A 24003-nucleotide genomic window follows, 5' to 3' on the forward strand; every position below is an offset into this window, starting at 1 on the left:
CTACTCATCGAACATTCTAGTAGCATTCCGTGTTATTCTAATGTTGTACTAAAGTTAATGTTAGTTCTTTTTTGTAATAATGAATTGTTTTTCCTTAATTATTACATTATGTAAATGTTAGTTGAACATCTTAATAAGTATAAAATGTTGCAGCATGTGCATCGACAAACTACAAAAGGCCGATTAAACATTCAGAAAGCTGTAACATTCCGAAATAAAATAGTTTAATTCTTTACATTATTAACCAACTTTAAGATATTTTTAATTATTCTTATACTAAAATGAAAGCATCGCGTGGTATAGGATTTATCGTGATGCTGAAATGGCCATCTTACATATAAAGGCGTGTGCGTGTGAGGAATTCTTTGTTATGTACCTGTGTAAACGTGCACAATATGCAGGCTCTTTGTATGTTTGCAGTTTGGACTTTATATGCATGAGTGCATGTGTGACTGTGTGTGTGTGTGTGTGTGTGTGTGTGTGTGTGTGTGTGTGTGTGTGTGAATGTAATATATATTTTTTGCTTTGTATGTGTCTTGTAGGTGAGCTGAAGGAGATAAAGCAGGATATCTCCAGCCTACGCTATGAGCTGCTGGAAGAGAAATCTCAGGCCACTGGAGAACTGGCCGATCTCATTCAACAACTCAGCGACAAGTTTGGCAAGAACGACAAAAAACAGCCCTAGGGGAGGGTGGGAGGGATGCAGACAGACAAAAAGAGAGAGAGAAAAGAGAGAGAGGGAGAGGGGGGGGGGGGTGTAAGGGAGCAGAGGTAGAGTACAAATCAAGCCAATATGGATTGATACAATCCTGAAATGTTTTCTCATTGGCTAAAACAAGCTCTTTTGTGGCATTTTAAAAAAGGAAAAGAAAAAAAAGCAATCACCAACAACTGACTACTGCACTTGAGAAGATGATGCTATGGTGTGAAATATCTACTTCAGGTTCTAAAAAACAGCCATTTTCTCTATTTCGTGCTCTGCACTTTAAAGAAATGGACACATTTCAGTCACTGGAGAAGTAGAAATTGAAAAACCTGGTTCTGTTTGATGAGTAATCACACTATAGGAAACAGAGCCTGTTCATCTCATCTCTTTATTTAGTTGTTATTCATGATTTGAGTTAATAAGGAATGGTTTTGCCAGATAGACAAAAATAAATTGAGGTCTATAAACATTTATAGCACAGCACTAATGAAGTCTCGATTCAAACTGGTCAGAAGGTGTTTATGGGTTTCCTGTAGCAGCAGCGCTGACAGGTCTGAAGACTAGAATTTAACTCACAGGCTTATATTACTGTGTATGTGCTCACTTGAATATGTTATTGTTTCTATAGTAACAGCTACATGTACAGACCACTCTACCTTCATATTTGAGTATTAGAAGTATACAAGTAAATATTTTAACCTTTAAAGAAGGAGTCCTTGGAGTCAGAGTTCGCAGTAGGCAGTGCTTTTGTTTGTTTGTTTGTTCCTGTCTGCATTTGTTTGTTTGTTTCTTTTCGCATTTTTTTGTTTGTTAGTTTTTTGGGGTTTTTTGGGGTCCGGGGGGCGCAGGGGGGTGTTGGAACTGATTCCCGATTGTTTTATTCTTTATTTAGTATATTTAAAGTAATACTGAAGTGGAATTAGATGACAAACTAAGCACTGATGTGGCTGAGGTGTATACATTGTGTTTTTTTATGTATATGCAAATGAGATATACATTTTATAGAAGGATAATAATAGTTAGTTTTATGGCTCAATCGTTTTCTTTCCCTGTTTCATTGAGGATATTAGAGCATCAGATGTGAAGTATTTTTCAGTTATTACTTTTAATTATAACACAGGGTAGAATATGATGATAGGGACCACAATACATCCATAATAATGAGTAGTATTTAATGGGAACTTTACAGTCAGCCTGTAATGAGGCTATTGCGCTTCATGTAATAATGATTTGAATCGCTTTTGACAAGGTATTTCAGGATGGGTCATTTGTGAACTTTGTTTCCAGAATTTTGCTCAAATAATTGCAAAGAGCTGTATGAGCTGAAGAGAGAGAGAGAGAGAGAGAGAGAGAGAGAGAGGCTCTCATTCAGGGTTGTGGGGCAAATAAAGGGCAACACAATATAAAGGATAAAGTAGAGCTTTTGATCCTCTTTCTTCAGCTCTATGTATGTAAACACTATGTATTTATTTTTTTTTCTTCTCTCATCTGTGCTTGTATTCTCTTCTCTCTGGGAAATCTCTGCAGGATAAGTACACTAATTAAATCATCTATTTGCTTTTGTTGATATAGTGAAAGCCTAATTAGGATGTTCTGTATTAGTTTACTTCCAAATAGTCTACATGACCATTCGTCTACATGACCTAAACATAGCATAAAAACTATGTTTTATACATCAGAAATTGATTGTCTTTCCTATTAAATTTTTAGCAAGCTATAGTATAATCATAAACTAAAAATAAACAAACAAATAAATCAATGAATGTGATGTGTTAATCTAAATACTGAAGAAAACACACTTGCACAATATTCTTTGAGCTCAACAAATATTTATTATTTTATTATGCAGATTACTATTTCATCCCAACTGGAGTTCAATTCACATAAAAGCATTTGTCAAATTCATTAAGAAATTCAGACAATATATGATTTGATTGATTAGTATTGCTAATATTTTGGCTAATCAATTGTTAGATGATTAGTGCCATAAGTCTAGCCGAGCATATCTCATAGAATAGAATTTGGTAAATGTTGCCAGCGTAAATAATGACTAGCCTGCCTCCTCACCCCTGCGGTGTTCACTTTCAGCACAAAGCTGTTCTACAGCCCTCTAGCCAAAACATTGTGATACTAAAATGGAGCTAGGAACTTTACACAATGTACCTGGATTTATTAAAACACTGATTAACTGGTGAAGAAAAAATGCTTTGGTTTTAATAAAGAATTGAATGGTTTCACATTCCAACTACTACAGCATTGTGAATAAATGAAGGTACAATAGACAGCTTGTTTAAACTTGATGCTATAATCTGCTATAATACAAGTTCATTCAATTAAAATGGGATTATTTAAAGCAGATGCACTCTCAGAAGAAAGTAACTAGACTCGGACATTTTTTCTTGCTGGTTGTAGTACTCTCACACAAATGTAGTTTCTTTGGGGTGTATCTTTTTCCTAGAATGGTATTTATTAGTATATATATATATATATATATATATATATATATATATATATATATATATATATATAAAACGCAATCTATCTAAGGGGAAATGGTAGCTCAGTGGTTCAGATGGTGGACTTTAGATCAAAAAGGTCAAATGAGTTTAAATCCCAGCACTACCAAGCTTCCACTCCTGGGCCCTGTATAAAGGTTAGTGCTCAGTTCTGTAAAGGTTTCAAAAGATACATGTTAATATAAAAGTTGTACTCTTGAGAGTATTTAACCAGCAACAAGAAATAATATTTAAAATATATTTTCTCAGAGCATTTGTCATACTAATTAACTAATACAGTTTAATTCTCTTTCATAACAATGATTGACTAATTAAATCAATTAGATCACAAATAAACAAAATACAATATAGTACTAACAGTATAATATTCCAATAAAGACATATCAATCATGGCATTTTATTAACATCATAATTACAAATGTACATTTACCCCACAGTGTCTGATCATGAGTCTGATCACAACTAATGTTATTTAGCACTAGTTAAATGCTAAATAACCACATGGGAATAATTTGCAGGTTCCTGGGCTTCTGCAACGTGTACATTTATAATACAATAAATACAAACTAGGCTAGTGTGCATTTTATATAAAATGATTTATATAATAGCAAACAAGCATAGCTGGAGTAAACTCATAACTCAAACTACATCATGGAAATAAAAATAAATAAATAGACACATGACGGATTGTCAAGCCGTGAGCCAGTTTTTGGTAATGGAGCAAAATAAAATGAATTATTTAAGTAGGCCATTTTTTTTTTACTTTTTAAAAATGCTTTAAAACTTTCTTTTCTTTTTTTTTTTTTACAAAACTTTCAAATCCTAAATAAATTAACCTTCTGCTGTAGCTTATATGGCCTGAATAAATAAATATTTAATGGTTTAACTGTCTATAGGTTTTTTCTTGTACATTACCAGAATGAAATTGTTCAAATCTATGATTTACTCTACACTGTGACCAGAAAAGAAAATCCAGTAAATGGCTATTGAACGTGTGTACATGGTTCATTTCCCAGCACACTGGACCCAGAGGGATGAAATAGACTCTTTACATGGATTTCCTTCTGACAAAAAGTTTACATGAAAGTAAATGAAAAATCATAGGTAATCCTGGTGTAATTATGAAAGAGCCGTAAACTTTAGCAGAATAATACCACAAAAGAATAGACATAGAAAAGTAGAAACAGGGTGCATGCTGGGACATCGTATTGTGAATAGTATGTCTATGTTTGGCTACGATTTCGAAAGAAATGCAAGAAAATGAGAAAACCACTGTGACATTTCTAGGGTTTTGTAGCTTGTAGAAAAGAAATGTCTTACTTGATGACCTGTTTTTTGTCGTATATACAATATATATCAAACAATTCTCCTGAAAGTAATGAACTGTCACTGCACTTCTACTCTACACTTATCTTTAATAGGCTGTCTAATTAACTCAGTACAAAGACTTTTTTCGTCTTTTTAATGCTTACGACCCTCTTGTAAAATGTGCCATGCTACTTTCACTGCAACCATGGAATTTTTAATTAAGTGGATACAGGATGAGTGTGTATTATGCCAATATTTTACCACAAAAACCCAAGAGCACAATATTTTCATATGAATGAGTTTTGCTAATATTTAACTAATATGCTGAATATGGCAATGGATTTGAGGCACAAGATGAAATTGACGAACTGGATTATATATGGTTGAAATGAGAACTATAATAAAAATTGACACAATAATTTAACATCAGCTGTTTTATTAGTAATAGAGATGCAACATATATAATGACATAAAAAAATTACTGGAATATAATTTTTTTTTGGTCAGTTTTTCACATGGATAGAATAATTACCATGCCAAATAACCAAGATCTAATCCATGGCTAGGTGTGCATTTTATGATTTTAATGTAGAATGCATAAAGTGAGTAACCACCTGACATGAAGATTATACCCTTTCTATGTAATCTAAAAAGGCATTCCTTTTTTCCTTTGTTTTTCTTTTCTTTTTTTTCACATATTTATGCACCTTAAAAAAACTGAATTTGTTTTCCATTTCAAATGAAAAAATGTTAACCACAAAGTGAATCTGACTTTATCTACTGATCCGTGTATCCTTTTTAAACCGCATATCAGTCATATGTACACAAAACACGTTAGTACATTTTATTCACTTTCTGCAAGTGAAATATCTACAAAGAAATATATACAAAATTCACTACTAATACCATATAACTTGTCTTACTGGTGACTCGTGTAAAAGCATTCTACTTTGTCAGTCCTATATGACTGGATGCTGCTGTCAATCATTGTGAAATTTGACACACCTACATTTTTTTTCAGTCAGGCATCAAAAAGAAAAACTTTTATAGCCTTAGTATTTATTTGGTTATAATTAGAGATATATGTTTTTGAAACTACCCTTTGCAGATAATTGAGATCCATTTTCAGACCTGTGTGAACACAAAACACCCCTTTTTAAATCACATGTAAACAGCTATGTAACAGTTATGTATTTTCTAACGTCGCACTTCAGCGTGCGTGGGTGTACCAATTCATGTTTCCTTGAACTCACCTACACATCCCCTGGAGAAAATCCAGCATTTATTCACCTTCTTGCTCTCATCATAAACAGCTCACAGCTGTTGGTCTCCCAAGCATATCATCTCTACACCGAAGTCCTGTGCTTCTGATTTGTTCATTTTATCCCCACAGCAATTCTGGACCATTCATCAAATATCATGGTTTTTCTACATATTGCTGGAGCTGAAAAATGCTTCAAACATGAAAATTGATGTTTTAAAAAAAATCTTTTGCAGTTTTAGACCAGAGATCTCAGATAAATGAAGCTCACTTATCAATGTAAAATTTTAAAACATGAAGCTAAGCTTCAGCATAATAATGCTGTGAAAACTATTCAGCCAGTTAAAATGAGGTTAAAATTAAAATGAGGCTGTCAGCAAATCACATATTTCCATTAATTGGGGAAAGTGAAAAGGTTCCCCTCCAACTCCCTTATTAAAAATATCACATCTTCTCATGTTGATTTTCCCCATATGGCTTTTAGACACTTTCACACATGGTGGTTTTCACACTTATTTTGTCATTATTTTTTTTTTCCCACATCGACTCAGTTTAATTACTTTTTACATAAAAGAAATGTGGGTTTATTTTCCACATTTGATCGTATAGTATTTACATGGCACACTGTCTGGTTCCTCTCAAGGTTTCTTCCTCATAACATCTAAGGGAGTTTTTCCTTGCCAAAGTCGCCATGGCTGCTCATTAGGGATAAATACATATCATTCACCTTAACTATTAAATTCTGTAAAGCTGCTTTGAAACAATGTCTGTTGTGAAAAGCGCTATAGAAATAAACTTGACTTGACACACTGGCACATGTTTATGATAAAAAATCCAATGTGGGAAAAGTTAGAACTCTGACACAATGTTTGCATTTTGGCATCTTTGTAGAATTTAAGATTATTGTCTTAGAACAGTTTAATATAAAGTTTATATAATTAGCTTTACTAAACAGAAGACATTTTACCAAAATTAGTCCATAATTGCTTTCACATGCAAAGTATCAAGAATCAAGACTTGATTTCAAATTGCCCAATTAGCAGATCACTATGAAGCACACTGGTATAGTTTCCAGTGTAATTATATTAAAATACCCAGTAGAGCTTTGTGGATGGGTCTGGTACACTGTTTCTTGTATAATGTGGCTATAACATGCACAGATAACAGAATTAAACGTGCAAATCTGGGAATTGCATTAAAAGTCTCAAATCTAAAGTGTGAATCAAATATAATTTAAGAAATGTTATATTACAATTGTTTAAATAAGCCAATTTCCTGACAGCAAATTTGATTTGAGTCACTTCACAGTTTAAAATGGCCTGTTCTCTCTTCAATTAATGAGAATATACATTTTTTGGACAAATGTTTGTGGACACCTGAACATAAGATTTATACATGCTTTTTATATGTGCATCCCATTCCACAATTATTTCCCATTTGCTGTTAAAATAACTTGCACTAGATTTTGGAGTGTGGTTGAGGAGATCTTTGCTCTTTCCTCCACCACCAAGTGTTAATAAAGTACTGATGTAGGGTAAGGAGGCCTGTAGACTTTGTTTTAACTCATCCCCAAAGTGTTCAGGAGGGTTGAGGTCAGAGCTCTATAGCAGGTCACTCACAGTCTTTTAATCCAATCTATTAAAAGCATTTCTTCATGATGCTCATTTTGTAAAGGTTTGGGTCTCCTAGTTCACATAAAGAAAAAAGTTTAGACAACCTATAGAATGTGTGTACCTCCAACTTTGCGGTTAACAGTTTGGGAGAAGCACAGGTAGCTGGAAAAGTCAGGTGTCCCAATACTTTAGTAGTGTAGTAAACCTCAATTTCTAAAATAATAATAATAATAATAATAATAATAATGATAACAAAAGGTATAGCCCATATTGATTGATTAATATGTTCTGGCAGTATCATTGCACAGACAATGCAAGAGCCATCTCACTGTCTCGATGATTCACAATCGCATTTATGAGACATCTTTCGTGTGCACATACTGTATCTTTGCAGCGAAATGACTCACATGCGCACATTTTCCAAATCAATAAGGTCACGTGCGTGATCCAACCCACCATATTTGTGAGACAGTTGGTGATTGTAATGTAAAAAAAAATAAATTTGGTGACTGAACTGAGCTCGAGTACACACTCAGAGGAGAGACAATTAGAGCTGCATTAATTATGGCATGTGCTTTTGACAGTAAACAATTAAAATTTTCGGCAAGCAGAACAGATTTGAGTGCTTACTTTTCGTGTTGAATCTGTGAGTACAGACAAAATCCTGCTGAGATTGTGCTCTTGACTTTTGGTAGTAAAATGTACTGTATGTGTACTGTATATCATACACCAATACACTCACCCCGAATTCTTTTCAATTTATTTACTGCAATTATTAAATTATCATTTGTTATAAAAAAACAATGTTCAGAATCTGTATTTTTCACTGGTATTGAAATATTGTAATATTTTCAACTGTAAATGAAAATGTAGGAATAAAGATTTTGTTTGGTTGATTTCAGATTGTAGATAGTAATTAATAAAAAAAAATATTTTCATTGTGAATTTGTATTTTAGACATTGGCATGTCTTTGTGTGCATTGTGTTTGTGTGTGCGCGTATCGATGTTTTTTCTTCAGTATATTACCACACAAGTTGTCGTCATGTTCTTCCTACAACTTGGTAGACATGCACAATTTTCCAGCAGAAGCTCTGGCACAGGAGCAAATTGACTTCTGTGCTGGCCATGCTGATATTTTTTAAACTGACAAGTTGTGCAGCAGGGGATGTCACTTTATAAAACAGGACAATTATGACCATGTCATATGTCACTTCTTCCTTTTTTTTTTTTTTTGACATAGTCCATTTTACAGACTTCATCACAAGCTCCAAAATCCATTAGTCATATTGTAGAATATCTTCTACAGACTTTGGGCTAGGGATTCTTTAGGCAGACATCTTTAGACATCTTTGACAGGTTATTTTGCCCTTTTGATTGTGCTGTCACTGGACTGCCATTAAGGTCATGTCAAATTTAAAGCTCAAGGAACTGTTACTGATGGAGCTGGAGATGGACAGGGCTTATAGTGACTTATTTTTCCCATAACCTGCTAGTCTGATTTCCCTCATGGTGAGGTACACTGTAGGGAAATTTAAACACATAGATTTGTTTTATTTACCGGGCCTATTTGCAATTAAGGACAAAAACATTTTAATACACTGCTGATTTTTAATAGATAGTACATTTTACAGCCCACTTTTCACGACTGCTCCAATTTAGCAACAGCATATTGTTCTTTTTCTGTTTTGTTTTGTTGACCAATGAAGAATGCATTCCTAATCATTGCACAGTGGTATTAACGGAGATGGCAAACACACAAATGATTCTCACACTGCAGAGCTACAAGCCTGAGCTTTTAACTACTCCACTGCAACAAGCAGTTCCATATTGTATTGCATCTATCATGCCACAATCCCACCATCCTCCTCTTCTGCATACTGCTCTCACTTCTTGGGACATTGTGTCCTGTTCTGCAATGACAGTCTGTCAAGAAAGACTAAACATCTGCTCGTCATTCACTTGTACGCACACAAATAGACATCCTGGACTCCGGAGAGAATATTTGCAAGCATATATACACACAGAAACACATGCTGAAAATGAATATTTATAATTCCGTTTATAGTATCTGGAAGGGTACCTGTAAGTCATGCACCTGTTATCAGTGTTTAATTAAATGATACTTGGTCCAAATTTGCAATTTTTACTGCAATATGCAGCAACATTGTGTCTAAAATGTATAGTAAGGAGTTTTTAGTTCATTCAGACACACAAACATTGCAAAAGCTGGAATCTGAACCTGAATCTGTGCATAGTATGCTACACATAATAGGTTTATTTAAAACAGGGTATGCTCTGTATCCAAAGAAACTTGGCTAAAAGCTGAATAAATGAATGAAGCTGATATGCATCACTATCGGATGAAATACACAATATCTGTACTTGAGTAAAAATACATATAGCCTTCAGTAAAAGTAACTATTCCTTTTACATTTCTATTTGAGTAAAAATACATAAGTACTTGCTTTTGAATGGACTTAATTATTAAATGTAAAAGTATTGATCTATGAGAAATAGATTTTAATGATTTATAAACTTTCTTTCGGCTTCTCCCATTAGGTTTCACCACAGCGGACCATTTGATTTGGCGCATGTTTTTACGCTGGATGCCCTTCCTAACACAACCCTCCCTTTTTATCCGGGCTTGGGACCGGCACTAAGGCTTGTGCAACCCTAATGGCTGGGGTTGGTTCCCTGACCGGGGAGCGAACCCCGGCCGCAGCGGTGAGAGCGCCGCATCCTAACCACATTTATGTATTCACTTCAAATTAGAGAGGAAAAGCCTGTTTCTTTTCAAATTCTGGTGAAGTAAAGATTTCCTAAAATAAAAATAATAATAAAGGTCATGTAAAAATTATTTGCACTGTTAATGAAAAATGTACCTAAATACAGTAACAAAATTAACTGTCTTTGTTACTATCCACCACTTCATACAGTTTCAACCGTTCACAATGCTTGTATGGCCAAAACTACTTTTTCTTACATCACTACAGAAAAAAATGAACAATTTCACCCCTGGCTCTATCTCTTAATTTTTAATTGATTAACCAGTGGTCTTTTTTTGTTTTTTTTTTTATTAAAAACAGTATATCGCTCAGCAGCCATCCGTTAACTGCAAAAGGTCTCAATCCTAAAAACAGAAGAATGAATTTAAATTATCTGCTGGTGCCTAAATATACTGTGTCCTTCAACCTTTATTTCAGAATAGACAGAAGGCTCAGCTAAGTAGAACAAAAATCTAACAATATCAAATTAAAAATTACATTTATAAACTTAATAAAGCAAAAATATTTTAGAGAATATCAATTACACACCCTAGATAGGATAACACTATATGATCAGTTTAAATTTGCCTTTATCATCAGGATGATAGAAGGGCACTAGAGAACTCTGAGGAATCCCGCATGGACAGAAAGTAAATATTAAAAAGTCCCAGACAGTAACCAATTTAGTGGTCAAAAACTGGGCTAAGATGGAGTAAAGTTCCAAGGATTACAAAGCACAAAAGCCACAACACAATTTAAACAAAAGAAATAAAAACCAAATGAAATAAAACTGCAGCATGATTTCCCACAACAAGAAGTCACAAATGCAAATTTTACAGTTTGCTTCTGTTGCTTCGGCTCTGCTCTGAATCAGGGTTAGGGTTCAAGACGCGTTCAGCATTTGTACCTCATACATATTTATTATGTATGAAATCAAACTAAGCCATACTGTATTGTTTTATTAATTACTTCTGAGACCTTGGAGTTTTTTATTGCAAAACAAAAACACAATTTTCTGAGACTGGGCCTTAAAGTGGTAAAGTTTTATAGTCCAGCAGTTGAATTCCAGCTGTGCTTTACTGTACCTTGGAAAACAAATAATCAGCTATAAATAAACATCCATCTAACTGTCGGTACTTCTGTTTGGGGGGACACCTCTATACTGACAACCCTAATCTTTTATATTCAATATGTGAACTTTAAACATTGTAAATCATCCAGTTTGTCTATTTTCTCTTTGTCTTGAGTTTCCTGCATCCTACCCGTAGTCTTTTCTTGCATAATTTATATATAAACAGAGTAATTTAGCTCATATTCTGTATATTCTGCTGCAACTTTCATGTTAACAACATTGTAAATATTACCATACTTGTTGTTTTTGCAGTGCATTCTGGAACTTTGATTTTCAGCATTTGTTGTCTCCACCATGTCTAATCTGGATTTCTCATTAATATGATGATGAATGTTGCTGGAAAACAGTGAATGATAAAAAGATCAGTGGGTTGTTACTAATCTCACTTATTATCTGATTATTCTTTTATATAAATCCTTATTGGAACCGTGCCAACAATATCTCCTACTAAGAGTGGCAATCTACTGCTCCCAGAAGCAACAATAATTCAAACACAAAAGAATATATAGAAACATATTCCATGTTTTTCGGGATGAATTAATCCTTAAATATGTAATTCCAGTTTCTTGTGGCATTAATCTCATTGGCATTTTAGGCATATTTGAGATTTGTATGTAATGCAACAGCTGTTTTGCGTTCCATTTTTGGAGATATCTTCTCAGCTGTAAACTACCAGATAATTACTGAGCAATTCTTGAGCTGATTTAATTGGATTAGACCAGGGAAATGCTTAACTATGCATAGCAACTGCCATGCAGCTCTTTATAATATCACTGAAATAAATGAGTATTTATGAGTTTATGAGTATGAGTATTCCATGTCTGTCTTCTGTTAGTTGGACCCAAAAATATGTATGAATTTGAATGAGCAGTGTGTAATGGTTGGTGTTTTGGTCGTTGTAAAAAGAATAACTCTATTCTAATCTAATGCTACTGTAAGCTTAATAGAAACGGCTTGTAATTAATCCACAAGTTTAACTCTTTGCTCTGACACAACTCTTTTTCTTAGGACACAGCATGTCCAATTTGAATATTTATCGCTTACTATTACTGTTTATCATGTTTGATTATTTACATAACTGTGTTCAGATTGTGGTTCATTGGCACATAGTTTACAACTGTTCATAAACAGATAGTGGAAAGTTTTATCCTTGGCCAAGTCCAACCTCATAGGTGACACAAATTGCACTGCGAAATATGTAGACAAAAAAGGGCATGCACCAACAAACCTAATAGCTGACGGAGTATAGAAACTGAGGTAATGAAAGAGAGAAAATCATAGTACGAACAACATCGCTGTAAAGAATCTAAATATCTCAATCTTTTCATGTAAGAATGAGGACCATGGCACAGAAGTGTTGAAGTCAACTGTCCAATAAAAAGTTTTGATGGAGCAGTGTTGTCGTGTAGGTCTAGTTAACTGTGTGTGTGTGTGTGTGTGTATGTGTATGTGTGTGTTGGATTGTGTGGGTGTGCACATTTCTCTACCGTCCTCTTATAAACACAGGGTAGAGCCTGCACTTCATCAGTTATAAACTCTGTCTTCTATCTAAACTCTTCTCTCACTTTTTCTCTTTCCTTCCCTCTGCACTTCTCTCTGTGTTTGGCTCATGCCATCTATCTCCTTCTGTGCTCTCTCTTTTTCCCTGCATGTGACACATGAGGACAGTCATTCCTTTTTTATGCTCTTCAACTCTGATGCCTAGTGTAGGAAGCAGTAAAGCCCATCTGTCAGCTAAAATCACAGATTTTGTTGCATATTTATCCACCTAGTGTCAAGAATTAAAATGTTTAGAAGCTCACTTTTGGAAACAAAATGAACCAGTTATATTTAAAAGTAGTTTTAATTATACAGATGGTGGATAGATTAAATGGAAAATTTAACAGATGCTAAATGTCAGGTTCATGCTACAGAACTACATCTCCCATTAGCCTCTGTACCTTATTGTCTCATGGGTTCACGCACCTGAATCACGTTCACTGTGCATTAGCACTTGTATATGGATTGTAAGATACCCTCATTCAGAGCGACTTAGTATCTCAGTTATACAGCTGAGCAACTTTGAAGATCGATTTGGACTGTAGTTAATGTCAACAGTCTGCAACATAGACTCAGGACTACAGTTTGCTTCTGATCACCATCACTGTACCCCGCAACATCGTTTATCTGTAATAAATGGAAAATTCGATGCAACCTATATGAGGATGGGTTCCCTGTTGAGTCTGGTTCCTCTCAAGGTTTCTTCCTTATGCCATCTCGGGGAGTTTTTCCTTGCCACAGTCACCACCGGTTCGCTCATCAGGGACAAATTTACACTTCCAAAGAACATATTAATTTTTTATCACCACATTATCTGTGTAAAGCTGCTTTAAGACAATGTTTATTGTTAAACGCGCTGTACAAATAAAAATGAATTAAATTGAGCCATTGAGGGTTAAGAGCTTTGCTCAAGGGCCTAACAGTGGCAGCTTGGTGGTGCTGGTATGGTACTGGGAAGTTAGCTAATCCATGTTTCTGGTTGTATTTGTGTTTGTATATTGTGTAATTGTTGCATGACATTTAGGAAGATGTTGGGACTCTAGGTAATCTCCAGTGTATCTAGGAATAGATCCTACACTTCTTTGGGACTGTACTGTAGCAATAACTAGTATGGTTCTGTATTCTCTTATTGTTTTGATGATGAGTGCTATCTTAATCATTTCTGAGAAATATCCTATAGGTTAGGATCTGTTGATTGTGAAAGCTGCAGCATATGACTGACATATTTTCATACCCATCAAAGATTCAGTAAGCCCTCATGTCCTGTGGATAGGAATGGAGCCATCCTGACAGAGCCATTCCTAATTGGATGGAACTGTTTCATATCACAGAATAAAGGTCATAAGTCAGATGAACACTATATTGATTGGTAGTAGAGTCCATTTACACCAACAGAAATCCTTTTGAATCCACCAGTTTGTCCTTTAATTTGTTACTCAGCTTAAAAAAATATATTATTCAGCTATTCATATTATTCATAAATTCTAATGCAGTGAAAGCAATAGCAAACTGTACACAGAATGAGAAATGATAGTGTGAATAGTCTGGACTAGTATGGATGTGTATATTTGCTTTACTCAGTTAGATCCCTAACCCTGAATCCTGACTTGGTCTGTCATCTAAAAGATTATTCTAACTGCAAATTTACCTTCACCCAGTGTTCAAATGTAGTCAATGAAGACAGGATTGTTTTTTGTTTTTATCTTTTTGGTATTTGCTTCTTTTCTTTTTTTTTTGCACAGGTACTATGAGGCTGATGTAACAAGGCTTGGAATGCTATCTCATCCAAAATCCTTTCCAAAAATATTCATTCACCTCCACATCTTAAAGTATGCAGACTTTCCAGAAAAACTCCAAGTGGAGCTGAACCTAGTAACATTGAAGGGGAAGCCATCATGGACAACTTTTCTCCTCCTTGCTGTATTGGAATGTGTATTTAATGACGGGAATATTCCAATAACTTGGAAGTTATGTGGATATCAATATAGATTTATTTATGTTTAGCAAATACAGCCTCTCTATTATTTATTTGTTTGATATAGATGTTTGACATCTGAAATTAGAAGTGAATCATTTTGTTTTATTTGAAAAAATTAATTTGGAGCATGTGCTTATTATCCATGTACCTATAGTACAAAACTAAAGAAAAATTATTTAACACAAAGATAATCTTGACTGATTAAATGAATATTTTAATAGACCAATATATTTTTTATTATTTTTATATGCCATTGAATATATATAACATATGACAGGGATAATATGATCTAAAAGAATTTAAGAACAATTTAGTGGCACTATTTCTCTGAACCTTTATCAAACTGTTTTAACTCCCACCACAAAGGAAAACTCAGCATGCTAATAATCATGGAGAATTTTTTTTTATAATTAAGAACTAAAAATAAAGTGTACATTCTGAACAAAATGATATTGCATTGTAATCAATTTTCCTGGAGCCCTATATAGTTAAAACATTAAAACAATATTCAACACTTCACTTATATTATATTATTTGCTATACCCCTTTATGCCATGAGGCTGTTTTTCAAGTGAATTCAGTATGAAATATTCCCTTAAATTTTATTGGGGGAAACAGCATGATTCATGGCCTCACACTCCAGAATACATTAGAGTTTACTTGGAAATCGCCCCTCCGGGAGAAAGAAAAAAGAAAGATGTAATCTTGGCTAAACACTGTACTGTGATCTTTTAAAGCTCTCTAATTCAAGTGTCTCGTTTTAGATCTATCAACTTAAACCCTCTATCAGAATAAATAAATAAATATTATAAATAGATATACAGTATCATCTCAAGCACCTCAGCATTGCTGCTCAGCATTAGAGTCTATGGTTCAATGATTCAATGAGCTGAGCTTAGGTTACTGTCTGGAATTTTTAAGTGAAGAGTCCTCCCACATCTGTAGGTGTGTTTATATATATAGACACATGTATCTATCTCACAAAAGTGACATTTTATATTTCACATTTCAGCAAGCATTTTAGTATATATTCTCAAGGGACAATACTATAGAAATGAAACTTGCATATATTTTAGAGTAGTCAGTGTGCAGCTTGTATAACAGTACAGATTTACTGTCCTCTGAAAAAACTCAACATACAGCCGTTATTGTAAAAATCATGGTAAAACAAAAGTGAGTGCTCCCAAAGTGAACAATGACAAAGAGTCAATATTTTATCTAACACTGATTTAATCCTCCTGTGCATGGAATTCACCAGGGCTGCACAGGTTGATATTATATATATATATATATATATATATATATATATATATATATATATATATATATATATATATATATATATATATATATATATATATAACCAGGTATGGCAGAGGGCCCTTCTCCACTTGATCCATCCTTGCATCAATAGGTATAATAATAATAATAATAATAATAATAATAATATTAATAATAGTGTGTTTACATTATATTCTGATTTGCCATGTTCCTTGCAGGAATAATAATAATTAGAAAAAGATTAGACACGCTATATTTTTTAGGAGATTATCAGCTTCAGCATGCATGGCATTTTCTGGTTCACACCAAAATTCCCTTTAGGAAGAAGAGCAGTATGATGAAGGACAGGGTAAGTAGGGGTAGTGATGAAGTGAGGTGTGTATGTGTGTCTGTGTTACAGGCCTTTGGCTGGCATTAAACAATGTATAAACAGGGCTAAACAGGGCTGCAGCACATGGCAGGGTGAGCTGCCATCCTCAGGGATGCACAGGCACAGACTGGCATGAGGCGTAACCAACACTGGCATGGATTTAGGGACAGCTCTAATTGTGTGTGTGAGTGAGAGACAGAGGGACTGATAGTGAAAAGGTGAGAAGAAGGATGAGTGTGTGGCCAAATGGCTCTGCAGGGGTGACAGGTCTGAGTCTGTGTGTGTGATTCTTTATCTTTGGTTCAAAATGGTAGAAGGACTCAGGGCTGGTGGCCAGTTAGCTGTGGGTCCATTTTCCATGCTGCAGTAAATCTCTATTTCCTGCTCTTCCTTCGTCAAACTGTTACTCGTGTGCATGTATCTTTTGATCCATTTTCAAAGCAGCTATATCACTGAGAAGTAATGAAATCTAATGTAATAGTTGACAGCATTGTGTTTCGTCAACCACTAAAATAAGATGATTTAAAATACAACCAACTAAGTGCAAGAAAACAGTTATCTAACTAAAGCCAACTATTCAATATGCTCTCTGTTAATGCTACAAAAACTGAGTGGTACATGAAGTTCTTTTGACAATCTTCAAACAAAACTGACTGTTACATCCATTAAGCAAAACATTATATCAATGTCAGCTGTCTATGTAACAAGCACTTTCACTTACATCTGCGCTATTGGAGCAGTTCTGGCTGTCATGTTTGTTAAAGGTTTCACAGAGCTTACACAGAGAAGCATTACAAGCAATGTTGCTTTTAAATACAACACTGCTAAAAATAGACAGCCAGAACTTGTTGTTGATTTAAGGTTTTTTGCTAGTCTACACAGGTATGGAGCTAGTTTAAACTGGATAGTGAGGATATTGCTGGTTTAGCTGGTAAGTAAGTTAGGAGACTAGCTAAAAAAAAGCATGAGCATACTGAGGGAAATGAGCATAACAATTTTTTTTTTGGCATTACAAACACCAGTATTTGATAGTGTCCAACAAACTATGATGTACAAAAAACACCAGCATGTGTAGTGACCAACAGAACCCACTACACACTGTGCAAAAGCACCAAAATGTGATGGTGACCAGGACAATTTCATCATATCCCAGGAATGTTTTGAGCATGTCTGTGGTTATTTTGAACATCACATCCTGGTGATGTGCAAAAACCAGTACAGTAATGTTTGAAACATCCATTCCACACTCAGTGTTCCAAGAACAGGTTCAGAATTTAAACAATACTCTGACCATAATAAATCAAATAGTGAAGATGAACGATTTACAAGTGCAATTTAAGAAAACATGTGCAAGGCTTAGGTTTAAAGGTCCAAAAGTAACTTCACATCTTCACTGACATGAAACCTTAATACCAGATATTTTGTTACTTGTACGCAAACTTTCCTTGGACTGTAAAACTTTGTATAACAGAGAAAATATCAGCATTATGACAGCTGTATTATATGTTAGACTAGAAGTACTCTTCTAGTTCCTTTCTTGTTGTTATTAAAGCAAAAGCTTTTTATTTAAGTATTATTTGAGAAAGAAAGAAAGATTAAGAGAGAGAGAGAGAGAGAGAGAGAGAGAGAGAGAGAGAGAGTAAAAAGATGGGGTATTGATTATACTGCAGGCCTACAGGGTACAAACTCGATGGTGGATGAAAAGACTGAAATGACACATATTCCCTTTCTACCTTGTCCCTGAACAACCCCAAATTCCACACAAACCACAATTTGTTTCTTACCCTCAAGAAAAGCATCTTTCATTATTGTCATAAGCGACATCATCATCTTCATCATCATCCTCTCTTGGTGTTTTTTTTTTTCCTATAATGTCACTTGAGTCACTTTTTGGCACAATGTTGCATCTGGATAGGTTTACAGACATACAGGAGAATGCTAGACTGTATATATTATTCATTTAGCCAACAATAATCATAAATAGATAGACGCCTTCTTTTTGTTTAATGACCTTTGGTGTCACAATTAAAACTTCAGGTGAGGTTTCATTGGGAGTTAATATTTATGCAAAGCATTTTGTCTCTTTTGTTCAGGTTGAAATATCTCACCTTTAATGAAAGTCCCACAAAACAAATTTCTACTCATATTGTGATGAATACATTTAGAGTTGGAGGCCTGTCCCGGGTACTTACCGCTCTTATCTCCAGGGATTTATTTTATAAAGAATTTCTATTTTGTATGTTTAAACTACATCTTAAGGTATGTCATGCAGACTTTCCAGAAAAACTCCAAGTGGAGCTGAACCCAGTAGCATTGAAGTGGAAGCCATCATGGACATCTTTTGTCCTCCTTGCTGTATTAGTATGTGTATTTAATGGTGGCAATATTTCAATAATGTATGAATAATGAATATTTAAATGGACCAATATATATTTTTTTCTTGCCATTGAACATATAAATAACATAAGAAGTCATCTATCTATTTATGATTATTGTTGGCTAAATGAATAATATATACAGTCTAGCATTCTCCTGTATGTCTTTAAACCTATCCAGATGCAACATTGTGCCAAAGAGTGACTCAAGTGACATTATAGAAAAAAAAATTGTAACAGCAAAAAATGTGCTTCAAATTGTAGTCTCTAGAACTGTACCTCAGCGATGAACACCATTCTTCCTTCTTTTGCTTTAGAAGATGGTCTTTTAGAGAAATGTTAAACACAGCACTCAACATTACATGCTTACATCACATTGTAATTCTTAAATGAGTTTACACTGGTATTGGTGATTTGTACAGACACAGCATAAACTATATGGACAAAGGTATTGGGACACCTGACTTTTTTTTTATCTATATGAGTTCTATCACACACTGGTATCACAAAGTTAAAGGCACATAATTGTATAGGATGCCTTTGCATGCTGTAGCATTAGATTTTATGGTTTGCATTTTTTTGACGTGGAAAATCTTGAGTGATCTGCTATAGAGCTCTGACCTCAACCCCACTAAACATCTTCAGGATGATTTGGAATGCTGACTGCACCCCAGGCCTCCATTAGATGTTCAAAAGCACATAAAAATCATATGTAAATGTGCCCACAAAACTCCATATAGTACATGACTTACATTTTTACTTACATTTTAATGCTCGTCCATAAGAGACAAGGCAAATCAGACATAATAAAAATAATCAGTTAGGAAGAAAATTGTATTTATATACAATTATGCTTCAATCTAGTAAGACTACGCAGACACTCATAATGGCAGCAAAACTGTAAAGAAAAAAATAGCCATTGTTTCTTCAAAATTGTCACCCATCTGTGTGCATATTAGTACAAAGGATTACAAAATATCCCTGTTTCTATGGCTCCTTGTATTGCACTAATGCACTCCCAGAAAGTTTAGCATCAAAATGTTCCCTTCAAAGACTTTTATGATGTACTTCAGTATACGCAATAAAATGTGTTTTTGTAAAGTGCTTTCATCTACATTTCAGGCATGAAATGTGCTATATGAATCAAAGTTATTATTATTGTCTTGCTACAAGTATATTATGTCCCTTGAAGTTGTTTGGTAAGAAATGGGTTTTTATTTTTTCAAAGAGCAGCTTTAAAGGCACAATGAGTATGAGAGTTATGAGGAAAATTCATAACTGTATAGCTGCAATTTTATTTTTTTTTTTTTTTGTCATCAAGTCATATAAGCCTGGTGCATTATCAGAAGCAATATAGTGCCAACATAGTAAATATACAAATTTATCTCATATTTAATGGTGTCTATTTTTTAGCATACATACACAAATAGCAAAGTGAGCTGCTAATATGTAATGACATAATAAACATATTTATAGCAGTAGAGGTCATAAACAGCAGACTGAAAGATACAGGTGCACATTAAACGCTTTATTAAAGTGTGTCCATGGAAACAAATCAGATGGGTGAAGTAATTCTCAAAAATCTGAATATAAAACAGGCACATTTTGGGCTAAGCTACATAAAGAAAATGTGAAAATAATGCAATGTCCAAAAATGCAATGAACAAAAGTCTATATAAAAAAGTAATAAAAAGGAAATTCTGAGTCCAGGGTATTCTAAGTGATTTGGGAGATAATGAACGTTATGACTAATATGACTAATTGGAAGTTAAGGTTTTAAATGTATTCATTCATCTTAATTTATCTTCATCAGGGTCATGTTTGATCTGGAGACAATCCCAGAAACACCTGTGCAGGATGGAATTGTAAACTGGATGTGATTTCACTTAATTGAGAGCATAACACACAAATACACATTTACACCCTTATTAACATTTAGAGACAATTTATTATAGACATCAACCAACTGGATGGTTTTCCTGGAGGAAAAAACTGGAGATTCAGGAGGAAACAAGTGCAGACGCTCTTGAACCCTGAGGCTGTATGGCAGCGATGCTATACACTGTGCCAGCGTGCTTTTCATTTAAATCTAATAAAAAGCCTTATGTTCCCTAGTGCAAGATTAGCACCATAAATACTTAATGAAACATAACAATCTTGAGGTTATACTGTGTAATTTGGCTTTTACAAGCCCTTAGTGTAAGCAGTTGCAAATAATTAAACAGAACTCTGTGGTTTAAATGCTCTAAACGCCACAGAGTCTCACACACAGTAAATAAAATCTCACAAAAGCAGCCAGCTCATTTTAAGAAGCTGCCGAATTTCAGTAAAGCTGTGTATTAAAGCACAAGAAAAGGATATTTCCTCTGTATGAAAGAAATCAATCAAATCTATCTACTGTACACTTTACAATTTACACACAATGACATGGTGCTTTTTTAAGCACTAAGTGCTTCTCTTGTTTTTCTATAGATACTGTTACAGTAATAATTTATTCATTTTACTCATCATTAATTTGTGTTTAGAACCCCTGATGTGTATGTGGCTGTGAGACAGAGTGCTTTCATAAAGGTAATTAAATTTATATGTTTTGAGAAGCGGCCCAAACTTGAACATTAGCATTCATTTGCATTAATTGCATTTGAAAGCTAGTATGTCATTAACAGGGCGATTAAGCTTCAGAGAAACAACCGGATTTCATTCATACAAACAGACCGAGAGGGAGTGGGTAGAGAGAGAGCTGAAAAGAGACACTGGGCCATATTCCATTTTAGGCAACATGCAGTTTGGTTATAATTCAATATAATTAGGCAATAGTCTCCAAAGCAACAATGCAAACAGTGCGCTTTTATATTGCAGAGGGATGGAAAGGAAAAAAGAGCAGAGAGAGAGAGAGAGAGAGAGAGAGAGAGAGTAAGAGTGAGAATTGCTTTTTGTCTCATTATCTTCCCCTCTGCTGCGAGTGTTTGGCCCATGAGAGGGCAGGTAGTTTAAGTTCCTGTTCTTCTCACAGACTCCACTCTGTCAAATCAGCCAAGCGCACAAAGATTCAGCAATAAACAGCCATTAAAATTCACCTGAGTCTCCCCCATGCTGTTCATACACACAATCTCCCAGTCACACACACACAACCATGCTGCTTTTCTTCTAGGCTCTATATAATACACTTGGGTGACAGATTAAAGCAAAAAGACACATCTCTATTAGACCACTATTAGTATAATTAACATGCATTTGGATTATTAGGTAAAGGGGAAAAGCAGAGTTTCAGTTTTATTCCAAATGTTTTTATGAAAATGTGAAAAGCCCATAAGAAGCAGAGAAGTGAGTTATTGTCTGCTCTTGATTTTGTATTGTCTGGCAAGTCTAGAAAAATTAAACAAGTCAAATTGCTTACCTTAAAGCATGATGATACATCTGTTTTCTCAAAAAACAATCCAATTTTTCAAACTGTCCACAGTTTGTATAGAATGAGTCCATACATGGAAATCTGAAATGGTTCTGAAATCATAAGACACTATTATATGAGGTGGCAAAAGTACACACAAATTTGGGCTCTAAAATGTACTTAAGTAAAAAGTAGCCATTACTACCTGCTTTAGTGTCATGCTGGTAACTAAATGTCACATCATTAAGAATAGGGCTGTTAAATCGATTTGAATATTTAATTGCGATTAATCGCAACTTAATCGCACATTTTTATCTGTTCTAAATGTACCTTAAATAAATACTTTACATTTTTTTTATACTTTAATCAACATTGACATGGACAAATATTGATGCTTTTCACAATTTACAGTATGTTTGTTATTCGTAAAACCAAACTCAACATAGAGCATTAGGTCAAAATATTCTTGTAATTATGGTGTTTTAAATTATGGAACTTATCAGGACAACAAACGGAACCTTCGCTATGTTTCCACATAGACGGTTAATGAGGTGATACCAGAGAATATATACCTCATAACTTTTATACGGATCACATAACCAGCGAATACTTTTCAAGCTTTCTATACATATATGTATTATGTCTGTGAGGCAAATATTCACTGATATTCAGGTTGTTTTATTTGTGTGTCTGTGAAGAAAGATGACAGAAATCACAGAAAGCGTTTCGCAGAAACGCTTTATGAGGAAAAAAAATGGCACAAAATCCCCAGCAGGTTAATTGGATGTGTGCATCATATTGGTGCTAATTTGAGACTTGTAACATCAGTAAAACAAATGTTTACTGCTGAAAAATTAATTCTGTGAAGTTTATTTTGAATAAACGTGTGTTTCGCTGAAGGTTTTAATTCCACTCTTTTATTTTTTTTATTTTTATTTTTAATAGAAATAGTCAAATAGAAATGTGTGCTGCATTAATTGCGCATTAATAAAACCAGTGCTGTTAAAATTAGCATTTTGACAGCCTTAATTAATATATTCATACAAAAGGAATTAAACATTTTGTTACCTAATAAATGTATCCAGGATGAACATCCACCATATAGAACACAAGCAGAGAAAAGATGAGGATGATCAAGTGATCAGGAATGTCTCTGTTCTCAGTCATGTTTATATCACTGACTCCCTCTGTCTTATCCACGTTAACCCCATACTTCTTGTTGTTAGCTTTGTAAACTAGTCTATGTCTGTGCTGTGTGAGAGCCAGGAAATGATACACCATTGAAGTGAAAAAGCTGCGCAAGACAGAAAATCGGTTGATTGGCTGAAAACGGCGCGCTATGAGAAGAAAGAATATTGACATTACACCAAATAGATTAAAACTAAAGTAACAAAACTGTTTTCTAAATGTAAGAAGTAGAAAGTACAGATATTTGTGTAAAAATGTAATGAGTAAAAGTAAAAAGTTGTCCGAAAAATAAATAGTGAAAGTACTGCTACCAGAAAAATCTACTTAAGTACAGTAACAATGTATTTGTACTTTGTTACTTTCCACCTCTGTAAGCCACACTCTTCATTAATTACAGTTGTTTCCATTAGAACAGATTTGCACATCAACGTCTGATTTACATCTACTTCACAGCCATTTACATTTATGGCATTTGGCAGACATGATTTTATAGAGCAACACATAATTATTTAATTATACAGTTTAACAGTTGAATACAGAAGCGCATTGCATTTACAAAGAGAAAAAAATCACAAAAAAAGG

At 34.3% G+C, this 24003-nt stretch overlaps 1 protein-coding gene across 1 annotated transcript in view; it reads left to right on the forward strand.

Moving 5' to 3' along the window:
* The window catches only part of trpc7b (transient receptor potential cation channel, subfamily C, member 7b), a 70681-nt gene extending 69996 nt beyond the window's left edge, over positions 1 to 685 (forward strand). The window contains exon 12 of the mRNA XM_046858617.1: positions 543 to 685. Within this exon, the coding sequence (XP_046714573.1) occupies positions 543 to 685 (143 nt within the window). The remainder of the gene's footprint in view (positions 1 to 542) is intronic.
* Positions 686 to 24003: the final 23318 nt, after the last annotated feature.

Source organism: Silurus meridionalis, chromosome 10 (assembly GCF_014805685.1).
Source record: "Silurus meridionalis isolate SWU-2019-XX chromosome 10, ASM1480568v1, whole genome shotgun sequence".
NCBI classification, from domain to species: Eukaryota; Metazoa; Chordata; class Actinopteri; order Siluriformes; family Siluridae; genus Silurus; species Silurus meridionalis.